Raw genomic sequence first — 12584 nt, 5'->3', positions numbered from 1 at the left:
GCCTATCCATGAACAGGGTATATTTTTCCATCCTCTAAGATCTTCTTCTATTTCTCTCTTTAGGGTTCTGTAGTTTTCATTGTATAAGTCTTTCACCTCTTTTGTTAGGTTGATTCCCAAGTATTTTATTGTTTTTGAGGATATTGTGAATGGAGTGTTTTTCCTCATTTCCATTTCAGAGGATTTGTCGCTGATATACAGAAATGCCTTTGATTTATGCGTGTTGATTTTATATCCTGCCACTTTGCTGAATTCATTTATTAGCTCTAATAGTTTCTTTGTAGACCCTTTTGGGTCTGCTAGGTATAGAATCATGTCATCTGCAAATAGTGATAATTTAAGTTCTTCTTTTCCTATTTATATGCCTTTAATTTCTTTCGTCTGTCTAATTGCTCTGGCCAGTGTTTCGAGAACTATGTTGAACAGAAGTGGTGAGAGAGGGCATCCCTGTCTTGTTCCAGATTTTAGAGGGAATTCCTTCAACTTTTCTCCATTCAGAATGATGCTAGCCTGAGGCTTAGCATAGATTGCTTTTACAATATTGAGGTATGTTCCTGTTATCCCTAGTTTTTCTAGAGTTTTGAACATAAAGGGATGCTGTACTTTGTTGAATGCTTTTTCTGCATCTATCGAGATGATCATATGGTTCTTATTTTTAAGTCTATTGATGTGGTGAATAACATTTATTGATTTCTGTATATTGAACCAGCCTTGCATCCCAGGGATGAATCCTACTTGATCATGGTGCACAATTTTTTTGATATGTTTTTGTATCCGATTCGCCAGAATTTTATTGAGGATTTTTGCATCTAGGTTCATTAGAGATATTGGTCTGTAGTTTTCTTTCTTTGAAGTGTCTTTGTCTGGTTTAGGAATCAGGGTGATGTTGGCCTCATAGAATGAATTTGGAAGTTCTCCCTCTTTTTCTATTTCCTGGAATAGCTTGAAAAGTATTGGTATTAGTTCCTCTTTAAAGGTTTTGTAAAACTCTGCTGTATACCCATCTGGTCCTGGGCTTTTCTTAGTTGGTAGTCTTGCAGGCGCGGTTGGCGGCGAGTGAGTGATTTATAAACAACAGAAGTTTATTGCCCAAAGTTCTGGAGTCTGGGAAGTCCAAGATCAAAGGCCTCAGCCAATTTGGTGTCTGGAGAGGATCCGCCCTCTGCTTTGTTAATAGCACCTTCTTGCTTCATCGTCACATGCCAGAAGGTATGAACAAGCTCTGCAGGCCGCTTTTATAAGGATATTAATCTGTGACCTAATCATCTCCCAAAGACCCCCACTTCTTCTTACCACCACATTGAGGGATGCAAACATTCAGACCATAACAAGGGTCATGGGACCATTCCAGAAAAGAGAGATTAGATATTGCAGATAATTTATTGATTTGTATTTTCTTTGTTACCATTGCATACTAGAAGAAGAACTGGTTTAAAAATATACATTAAGGGTCTGGGATTGTGGCTCAGTGGTAGAGCGCTTGCCTCACACATGTGAGGCACTGGGTTCAATCCTCAGCACCACATAAAAATAAATAAAAACAAAATAAAGATATTGTGTCCATCTACAACTAAATATATATATATATGTATATATATATTAAAGTATATATGTATTAAATGAAAATAAAAAGCTCCTAAATGACCAACAATATGGGACTCATTAAACTTCCATTCAACTGAGTGTTCTGCCGCCATAAAAAAAAATAGATTTTAGAATAATATTTAATGACATGAAAACATAGTTATGATGAAGATTGATAACTAAAATTTATTGGGTATTAATTTTATGCTAGCTAGGAATGAAATTTCTACGTTGTTCTCATTTTAAAGGTAAGAAAACTCGGGCTCAGAGAATTTAAGTGATTTGCTCAAGCTGATAATATGCACAGCCAGAATTCCAACTAAGCAATTTGACTCTAAAGCACTTGCTTACCCAGTCATCGTTATGTATCTCTGTAAACTTCTTCATGAAACTAAATCAAATTTTTGTAATGTTTCTAGAAAATAATTGTTAAAGAATAACCTAATTTTTTTTAAAGAATGTACTTTTTTGGGGGGGTTGTAGATGAACACAATACCTTTATTTTATTTATTTATTTCTATGTGGTTCTGAGGAACGAATCCAGTGCCTCATACATGCTAGGCAGGTGATCTACCACTAAATAACCATAACCCTAAGATTACTAAATTTTGACAAAATAAAATTGGTGAAGGGACAACATGTCGTTATAGATATAAATATAAACTATAAAATACCATAATTAAAAAAATTAAGTCATAGATGGACACAATATCTTTATTTTTTTTTTAATGTGGTGCTGAGGATCAAACCCAGCACCTCACACGTATGAGGCAAGTGCTCTACCACTGAGCCACAACGCAAGCCCCTAAAATACCTTAATTTTTAAAGTAACATTGTAGAATAGAAATAGACAAGAAATAGAAAAATCAGAAGAACCTTTTTATGTTCTCAGAGAAGAAACCAAATGGATATATGTAAATATTTATAGTGATTATCACAGATTAGAGGAATCACAGGTAAGTTTTATTTCTTTTTAACTTTATTTTTCAGATAATAGTAATTTTTAATACTTTAAAACTTTAAGTATTTATAATATTTTATTAGTGCGATATATATTAGGATTTTAACATATATTAGGATTTAACTTTATGCACAGTGTATTCTGCATTTTTTGAATTGCATACTTGGTGAAATGATTTTCTAAAATGTTCAGTATATTATTCGTTTATTCAGGGCTTAAATTAACCAATCACATAGAATAACCAGTGCATTCCTCCTTTTTGATAAACATGGAGAAACGGCAATGGGATATTAATCTTTTAAGATTGAGGAGAAAGATTTTAGAATATTTTATTTTCAAAACCTGAAGGTATCAATTGATGATATAAAGAAAAAGCTATTATGGAGTATTACTCTGCATTAAAAAAATGACAAAATCATAGAATTTGGAGGGAAATGGATGGCATTAGAGCAGATTATGCTAAGGGAAGCTAGCCAATCTTTAAAAAACAAATGCCAAATGACTCCTTTGATATAAGGGGAGTAACCAAGGACAGGGTAGGGATGAAGAGCTTGAAGAAGATTAACATTAAACAGGGATGAGAGGTGGGAGGGAAAGGGAGTGAGAAGGGAAATTGCATGGAAATGGAAGGTGATCCTCAGGGTTATACAAAATTACATATAAGAGGAAAGGAGGGGTAAGACAAGATAATACAAGTGGAAGAAATGATTTACAGTAGAGGGGGTAGAGAGAGAAAAAGGGAGGGGAGGGGAGAGGAGGGGGGATAGTAGAGAATAGGATAGACAGCAGAATACATCAGTCACTATAATGGCAATATGTAAATCAATGGAAGGGTAACTGATGTGATACAGCAAGCTGTATACGGGGTAAAATTGGGAGTTCACAACCCACTTGAATCAAACTGGGAAATATATATTAAGAACTATGTAATGTTTTGAACGACCAACAATTAAAAAAAAAGCTATTGAATTTTATATATGTAGTTTCTGTCTGATCATTGAACTCTATAGTAAGTTGGTAATAATTTTACAAATGATTCTTTTGAACTTTCTAGATGATTATATAATTATTTCACTTAAAAATAATGATAAATTTTCCCCTGATATTTGTGGTCTTTATGATCTATAACATTCCAAAAAATTGAATAGTTGTTTTAAAAGATGTATAGATTCTTATAATAGTAACATGGAAATATGTGTCCTATATATCATAAAGTAAAAAATAAAGTTAGAGTCCTATATATAGTAGAATCCAGTCTTTATTTCAAAATGAAAAGCACTGTATAAATAAATGCTTGATTTGGGTATATTGCCTCTCAAAAAATTCCAATACCAATTTGGGTACCTGTCTTCATTAGCTTAAGAAACCAAACAAAATGCCATAGATCAGGTAACTTACCCAATAGAAATTTATTTTCTCACAGTTCTGAAGGCTGGGAGGTCTTAAGATCAAGGTTTCTGTTGATTCAGTTCCTGATGAGAGCTCTATTCCTGGCTTGCAGAGGCCTCTTCCTCTCTGTTTCTTTTTTTTTTTTTTTAAGAGAGAGTGAGAGAGGAGAGAGAGAGAGAGAGAGAGAGAGAGAGAGAGAGAGAGAGAGAGAGAGAGAATTTTTTAATATTTATTCTTTAGTTCTCGGCGGACACAACATCTTTGTTTGTACGGGGTGCTGAGGATCGAACCCGGGCCTCGCACATACCAGGCGAGCGTGCTACCGCTTGAGCCACATCCCCAGCCCTCTCTGTTTCTTCACATGGCAAAAAACTAAGAAGAGATGGACCTCTCTATTGTTCTTATATGGCCACTGTCATATTGGCTTACCCTATGACTTCTTTAACCTTAATAGCCTTTTAAAGACCTTATCTCCCCCAAACATGGTGGCCCAGATCATACTTAGCAAAACACTGCCTCAAAGTAAAATCTAAAAAGAGTAGGGATATAGCTCAGCAGTAAAGCACCCCTGTGTTCAACACCTAGTATTCCCCCTTCCCCTAGAAAAAGATCCTATCTCTAGATGCAGTGACATTGACGAGCTTCAGTATATAAATTTGGAGGTTACACAATTCTGTCCATAACAGTGCCTAAACACGTTCCAGTGATCTCAGAAATCCTGCTTAATTGATCTCATTGAAGATGGGGTTTATTTTATCCTTATAAAATTCTTAAGGTACTTATTGCTTTATAGTATGTCATTAGGAGATTTGTCTAAATTTAACCTTATGAATCATTTCCTCAGACACAAAATCGAATGAAGCTAATGGCCGACAACTACGAAGACGACCACTTCAAGTCCTCCCATTCCAATCAAACGAATCATAAGCCCTCCCCAGACCAGGTAAGATTTCCCCTGAATATTTTATTTTTTAAAAAAACCACACCTTTTTTTTTTATGTATTTTGTACTAGTGTGCTGCAGTTTCTGAGGTATAAAGTAGAAAAAGAAAAGTAAATATCTAATTCAGGTTTGAAAACTCCTTCACGTTTTTTTTTAAACACAGACTCAATTTCCACATAGGAAGTTGATGATTCTAAATTTTTTAAAAGCAGGTTCTTGAAAAATTTGAAATGTCAAGGAATCCTTGAATTGCACAGGGGGAAAAAGTCCTGCTTTTTTTATTAAATAACAATGCCTTGTTAGAAAAACAAGACCCTCTTTGTAAGCTCAGTGAGGCACAACTTAGTGTAGAGGTTACTTCTATTTAATTGCAGATTATGAAATCTCAGCTCATCACCTATTAAAAGTGAAAGTTTCTTCACTCCATTTCCTGGTAGTTCCCTCTAACATGTCATTCTCAAGGAAAATCGTTGTCTTCAATTTCACATCAATGCAGAAGAGACATTGATGTGCCTAAAGGAAGCCATATTCAATTCTAGTTTTTTAGAAGAAGGGAACTCTCCCAAAATCTTGAAAGTGATGGATGGGGGAGAGTGGTGAATAGATTACCTCATATCCCATTGCCAAAACTCAGATTTCAACATCTTCATCACACCCAATCTTAAAATGTATGGCTAAGGGGAAAAAAATAATCAAGTAATTACATCCATATGACTAAAGAGTCACAAAAAACTCCCCTGCTAAACATCTCCATAAATGACAGCTACGGCACTGTCCTAAGAGAAGTAGCAGAAATACTGCAGATGAAAGTAGCAGTGATAGCCAAATTGCTATTATTTCTGAAATTCAGAAAGTATAGTCCTAATATGTTGACATGTACTAAGCCAATTGAAGCCCACCTAATGTTTTAGAGGGAAGTCTTTAATTAAAGCAAAATGGAGAATGGTCTGCTTGATCTCAGCAGTCCTTCCCTGCCAAGAAATCATTTTGCTTTCTCTGCCTGCTTCCTAATACCTTGAATTGTATTTATGCCAGCATATCTAAGATGCATTTTAGATCCTTCCCATGAAGCAACAGAGAACTGGAGGGGTGGTTGGCAAAGAGGTGAAAAATGAAAAGGCATAGCATAAAGGAAAGAAAAAAAAATTAAGCTGGATAATATTACTGAGAGACAACATTTGAGAAAGGCAGGAAGACAGAACTGTAATGATAAAATAATTACTAATTTCAAGAGTTCAGAGGATTAGAATTTAAAATTTAAAAAAAAAAGAATTAAGAACTTCTTTTCTGCTACATTATGTCTTTGTCTTTGTTTTAATACTAACCAACTCTTTTTCATTCCCATGCTGCCCCGGGGCATTGTTCCCTTTGTCATCTCTCCCCATAGGATGAGGAGGAGGGTATATGGGCATAGCCAATCAGATGCTCTTAGTTCAGCCATTTTGTTCAGAACGGTGAGAAACAGCTTTCCTTAACTACAGAAGTGATTTTTGTTTGTTTTCATTTTTTCTTTTTACACAATCATTCTCACAACTTGTTTCTGTATAATTTATGAAATCCTTTGGTATGCTTTCTGTTTTTTTCTATTTTACATGATTCCTGTGTGTATTGCTGTGGATTTGACATAGTGGGGTGGATTTTGTGTTGGTTTTTTTTTTCTATGTGTGTTAATAGTCACTTTTACAATTTCTTTCTATACATTTTTGGGAGAACTTCCAGGGCATATGACTAAATTTCTCTAGTAATGATTTTGTTAATAAATTACCTTCACAGTGTCCTGGTTAGGTTTATACTTAAATCAAACTGGCAATAGAAAATTGATCAAATAGCCTGGGTTTGAGATGTCTTTCTTATGATAATTAATTTTAAATATATAGTCCATTTTTTTAAGTGGATTGTGAACCACACCTTATTCCTTTTGCTTCTGCCTATAGTAGAGTACTCCAAATTCTCAGGGTCATTACCTAGAATACGCTCTCAGGCTTTGACATTGCTTTCAAACTTTCCCTAAAAATGAGGAGGAGCAAAGAAGTAAAAGAAGACTTTTTAGAAGTCAGTCTAAAGAATTATTTTCCCTTTTCATAGAACGCTGCTGTGTTCAACAGTTGCCAGGACACTGTCTAGATTCTCTTTTCCAGGCCAATTGGCTAGAAAATATGGTCCAGATGTGGTAGTATCACCCTTTGATCTGATGCCCTTGAGGTTTAACTAAGGAAATCCTTTTCTTAGAAAAGTAATGATTATGATTAATAACTTCACACATATTGGTGGCCTTGCACTCCCTGAATTCACTGCTGATGCTAATTGATGATCTCACTGTTTTGGAGTCAGTTCTCCCTGAAATGTCTGCGTCTTGATGTTAAACTGCTTAAAATGAAACAGTCTTATGTAGCCCTTTTAACTATTATACACAGCCAAGGAGGATGGAGAGGTAAGTTGTGGAAATGGGCCATAAACTGTGAGATGGGCAGCTTTCCAAACAGCTTTATCCTGTGGGTGCAAATGAAGGTGAAATACACAGTATCGACCAAGAAGCTCTTTGGGTTCAAGTACTACCTGCCTGCCAGAGAAAACTAAAACTAAGACAGTCAGTGTTTTGGTTGTCTTTTTCTGCCACCCTACAGGAGTACATATTTGACATCATCAGCCATAAAGGAGCCATACAATGTAGCTTACTTGTTTCTCAGGAATGAACATGGTCCTGCCTTGTTCATTTGGAGGAATATGGGAGATTCTTGGCCTATCTCAGAAGGAAGCTCCTCCCCCACATACATAAACAGGTTGATATTTTTCTTGCATTTGCTTTTTCTAGTGAATCAGAAGAAACATGTTAATGTTCTGAGAAAGAAGATCCTTTAGATAACTTCCCTTGGAGATTGAAAAGTGAACAAACCATCACATTTGTTTGGAACATTTGTTCCAAAAAGTGTCTATTTTACTTTTTCTTCTACCAGAATAGAATAACTCCTAGCAAGAGTTCAGATGCTCTTGATTTTACTTTTTCTAATTATTGTATTATTGAGCTTACTGAATGATACTATTACTGCCACTGGTTTAACACAGTGCAATTGCAGTTAGTTGGTCATAGCTGGAATTTCCATGATCTAGTCTTTCAAACTTTCTAAAATATGCTACAAAAATCATTATATGATAACAATTTTACTTAAGTAATGCATGAGTAACCCCTAAAACACTGCAGAAGTTTGACTTGGTATCCAGTTTCATTCTCTTTTTTCTGCTAATTCTACAGAGAACAGATTTTCTCCCCTTAATTTCAAACTTGCAATTGCTGATTCTTGTGTCAAACATAAGACCTTAAAGTTGTGCAACTAAAACATTTTTGCAGTACACCAATTATTTGCAAAGTATGAGTCTTACTAAAGATGACTAATACTCAGATGGGAAAGAGAATCATAAAATTACAGAGCTGAAAGGGGTTTTGCAGTGAGGCCATTTCATGGAAGGTAGTATAGTTAGGATAAGGGTTCAGAGTGTAGGCTTTGAAACAGAATTCCCAGGTTCAAATCCTTACATCCCCACCTATTATGTATGACTTTGGACAAGGCATGCAACCTTTCTGTACTTTGATTTCTCATCTTTAAGGTGGTAGTGGTTTTAAGAAGTAGATGAGTTGTGAGAGAAATGTTTCTGCTACCAAACTGTACAGCTTTGAATCTAGACTCCTTCACCTACCCAATGGCCTTGGGAAAGTGACCTAAACTCTCTAAACTCCAGTTTCTTTATCTACAAAAATGAGATTTTTAGTACCTGGCACAGAGGGTTCTAGATAAATTCCTAGCTTAATGTAAATGCTTTGAACAGTATTTACCCAGCAAGTTCAGTATGTCTGTTACTATTTTTATTGTTGCTGTTGTCATCAACGTTAGCTCTATCTAGAGGAAATGTAAGTTTTTAGTAAATGTTAGTTGTTGTTGTTGTTGTTGTTATTTCTAGTCCAGCGCCCTCATTTTATTAGTAAGAATGCAAAATAGATTTGAAAGTTGTGACTCAAGGTCCCCAGCCATTTCTGCGGTCTGGAAAGGGACTAGTGGCTGCCAAAAAAAGAAAGAGTAGGGCTGGGGCTGTAGCTTAGTTTAGAGCACTTACCTAGCATGCATGAGGCACTGGGTTCAATCCCCAGCACCACATAAAAATAAACAAATAAAATAAAGGCATTCTGTCCATCCACAACTATAAATTTTTTAAAAAAGAGAGATAGCAAAGAAATATCAACAATTGTATCTCTGTTTTATCAGTTTGATCTTCTATATGTTGAGATTTTTTTCCCCTTGGAAAAACACCTTGAAATTTGTAAAGAAACTCCCTATAAAGTGTACACACCTGTATAAAAGATATTTAGTCAGTGACATTGTCTTTAAAATAATTAACTGTCAAGAAACCTTCCTAAGATGCTCAGACCAAGGATTACCTCCACTTAAAAAGAATGATATAGCTTCTTTTCTGTCCTCAGCCTAAGAAAAATCCATGTGAAATGCAGTCAGCTTTCTCTCATGGTTCCTCTTGTTCTTTTCAGACATTCCTCTTAGGTATTTGCTAAGTAGAATTTCAGCAGGATTTAATAATCATTTAACAACTTAATTACATTAGGTCTAATGTAATCTAAACCCAGAAATCTGTTTAACTGATTTACTGAGGAGTTATTATGTAGCTGACTTAATTTAGGCTTATTACATCTGTCATAGATGGAGTTATTTAAACAATAAACATTAAACAATTAACATTATTTCTGGAGGTTGGAAGTCTGATGTTAGGATGCCATCACCATTGAGTTCTTAGTGAGGCCCTCCTTTTTTATTTTTTTGCTGGTGGTGCTGGGGATTAAACCCAGGGCCTTGTTCATGCTAGGCAAGCATTCTACCAACTGAACTATATCCCCAGCCCCCAAGGGCTGCTTTTTGCTTTGCAGATGGCAAGCTTCTCATTGGTGGGGAAAGGAAGCAGATTCTTTCATATTTCTTCATACAAGGGCATTAATTCCATAATGAGGACTCCACCTTCAAGGTATACTTACCTCACAAGGCCCCATCTCTGGATACACATTAGAGATTAGGATTTCCACATACACATTTGGGAGGGCACAAACATTCAGCCCATAGCAGTAACATTATTGCTCATTCCTAGAATCTCAAGCAGTGGTGCAAATCTGGCCTTAGCCAAACCAACAGGGAGCTTCAGAGCATAGATTTTCTGTCTAACTTAGCTTATGCACACCACACTCTTATCTCTTTAATTAATGCTTTCTTTTTTCTACTTTCTTCTTCCTTTACTATGGAATGTAAGCACTGTAAAGATAGGAACTTGTCTTGTTTCATTTTAGTTGTGTTTAACTGTTGAGTATTGAATCTAATGCCCTAATACATTTATGCTAAGCACATACTCTACCACTGAGCTACCCCCCAGCCAAGATAGGGTCTTTTATGTTTACTTTCGTATTCCTGGTATCTGGAACAATGCATAGATTAAAACATATTTATATGCAATTTGAATAGTATGTGTACATATATAGGTAGATATAATTAACTTCCAAATTCATGAAATCCAGAGTAGAAAAAGTAGTTTACATTGAAACCAAGAGAGTAAAATTGACAATGAACTTTAAAGTCAGCATTACTAGTACAAAAAAGGGAAATGTAGAAAGGGGAGATAGGAAAAGTATCTAGAAATAAAAGAACTTAGATAAACTTAAAGGAAGATCATAATGAAGTCCTAGAATCTGGCTCCTATCATTTCATGCTAAGTAAAATGGAGTGAGGATAATTTAGAAATCTTTTTCATTTGTTAACTGAATGTATTTTCAGTAGGAATTTTTATTCTAGTAACCTGTGGTTCACATAATATGTAGAAGTCAGAAGGGGAACCAGTCAGCTAAAACAGGTGTCTTTCTTTCTTTTCATTCATTTCATGATTAGCCCCCACTCGTACTTCTACCTTACTATAGGGCACCCATAATTCAAATAGACTAAATATACACTTGAGGGGTTCACATGAACAGCTACAAATTGAGTTTTATTAATAGTTGGCTTCCCTTAGACCTTGTCTGAGTCACTGTCCTCTCAGCTGATTGCTTCCTGGGCTTGTTCTCATGCTTTGGGGTCCTTCTCAGGATGCAGGTGTTGGACCTAGTTCCGAATCACCAGTGATTCTTCATTTGTAAAATAAGGATAATGCATAAGCCTCATAGGACTGATTGATGATCAAATGAGGTAATAGAAAGTGCTTAAAACAGTGCCTTTGAATAGCATGGTTGTTCCTTCAAAGTTAGCTAGTAAATTCCTTTAACATGAAGACATAGGCTGACTGTTCTGGGTGCAATGTAGGGCAAATCATAGCCAGAAAGAATAGAGACGGAGAGCTGCTCAACTCAGGGCAGCCAGGAAGCAGAGACAGAGAGAGAGAGAGAGAGAGAGAGAAGACACCAGGGACAAAATAGAAACCTGAAAGCTCCTGCCCAGGGACCTACTTTTTCTAACCACATCCTACCTTCCTGTTACCACCAATACAGTAGTATTTTCAGATCATTAATCTACCAAATGGCTGGATCCATTGATTAGATTACAGCCCTCATAATCTAATCACCCCACCTGGGAACTTTCCTGCATCATCTGTCACAAGAGTTTTTTGTGGGGGCATCTCACATCTAAACCATAACATTGGCCACTTCCAGCATGATACCTACTCCTTTTTCTCTCTACTTTCTTTTTTTGTTGTTCCTTTTAGCTATATTTTGTTTTGTTTTGTTTGTACCTGGGATTGAACTCAAGGGCACTCAACCACTGAGGCACTAAGAGTGCCTCACCATTGTTGAGGCTAGCTTTGAACTCATAATCATCCTGCCTCAGCCTCCGGAGCCACTGGGATTATAGGTGTGAACCACTGTGCCCGCCTTTTTGGCTCCTTAAATAGGAGGATAGAGTGAGAGCTTCTTAGTTTTCAGCTCTGGATTCTGATTATCCTTGTACCACCTCATTTCCCTTTAATAGCTTGCCCTGGCTTCTGTCCTCCAAATTGTCTCAAACTAGTTTTTTTTTTTTTTCTTTGTCCTAGAAACCTGCTTTCAGCCTATCAGGATTCTCAGAATTCCCTCACCCCCCACCCCCCAATAAAAATAAAATCCTCATGTCTTTCTGTTTTTCCTGCTTTCCAGAGGGTTCTAATCCCTTTACTTCTAATCCTTTCATCCTGGGTTCTCATTATCTGTCTCAAAATTCTGTCCTCCCTGTTACTGTGACTAAGCTTCCTCCCACTCTCTGCACTCCATCTTCAGTAAGTCGCTCAGTAGTCCCTTCCTTCTTAGGGGGGATACTGTTTCTTACCTTTATTAGTGTACACTGGAACACATAAACAATTTGGATGTGCTCCCTAACCCCTATTCCAAGCAGCTTAAACTTGTGTCAAAATCAAAAACAACTTTTGGAAAAGGAATTTTTTTGACAAGGACTTTAGGGAATTGAAACTAAATGATGGATAATACTGAGAGTTTTGCTGTTTAAATACCTGCTATGTGCCAAATTGTAAGGGTATGGATATATATCATAAGCATATTCTTATTCAGTCAGTACAACAATCCCAGGAGATAGACACCATTCTCAGTATTTTACTAGTTAGGAAATTAAGCTACAGAGAACTTGCCTAACTTACCCAAGTTCATATAGCCAGTAAGTAGTAGTAGAAGCCAGATTTGAACCTA

At 36.2% G+C, this 12584-nt stretch overlaps 1 protein-coding gene across 23 annotated transcripts in view; it reads left to right on the top strand.

Annotated features, from left to right (window-relative positions):
* The window catches only part of Erc1 (ELKS/RAB6-interacting/CAST family member 1), a 502961-nt gene that overhangs the window by 420518 nt on the left and 69859 nt on the right, over positions 1 to 12584 (top strand). For 15 of the 23 annotated variants that reach the window (XR_005731973.2, XM_040281166.2, XM_040281167.2 and 12 more), the window contains one exon: positions 4779 to 4877. Coding sequence is in view for 22 of the 23 variants with exons in the window: in XM_040281166.2 (XP_040137100.2) it covers positions 4779 to 4877 (99 nt within the window). In the remaining variant the exon portion in view is untranslated. Of the gene's footprint in view, positions 1 to 4778; positions 4878 to 6263; positions 6331 to 12584 lie in introns of all 23 variants that reach the window. The other 8 variants (XM_021732184.3, XM_021732182.3, XM_040281176.2 and 5 more) reach the window with 1 other exon arrangement.

The sequence above is a fragment of the Ictidomys tridecemlineatus genome, chromosome 6, assembly GCF_052094955.1.
Source record: "Ictidomys tridecemlineatus isolate mIctTri1 chromosome 6, mIctTri1.hap1, whole genome shotgun sequence".
Taxonomy (NCBI): Eukaryota; Metazoa; Chordata; class Mammalia; order Rodentia; family Sciuridae; genus Ictidomys; species Ictidomys tridecemlineatus.
This window is presented reverse-complemented; position numbering and strand designations above follow the sequence as displayed.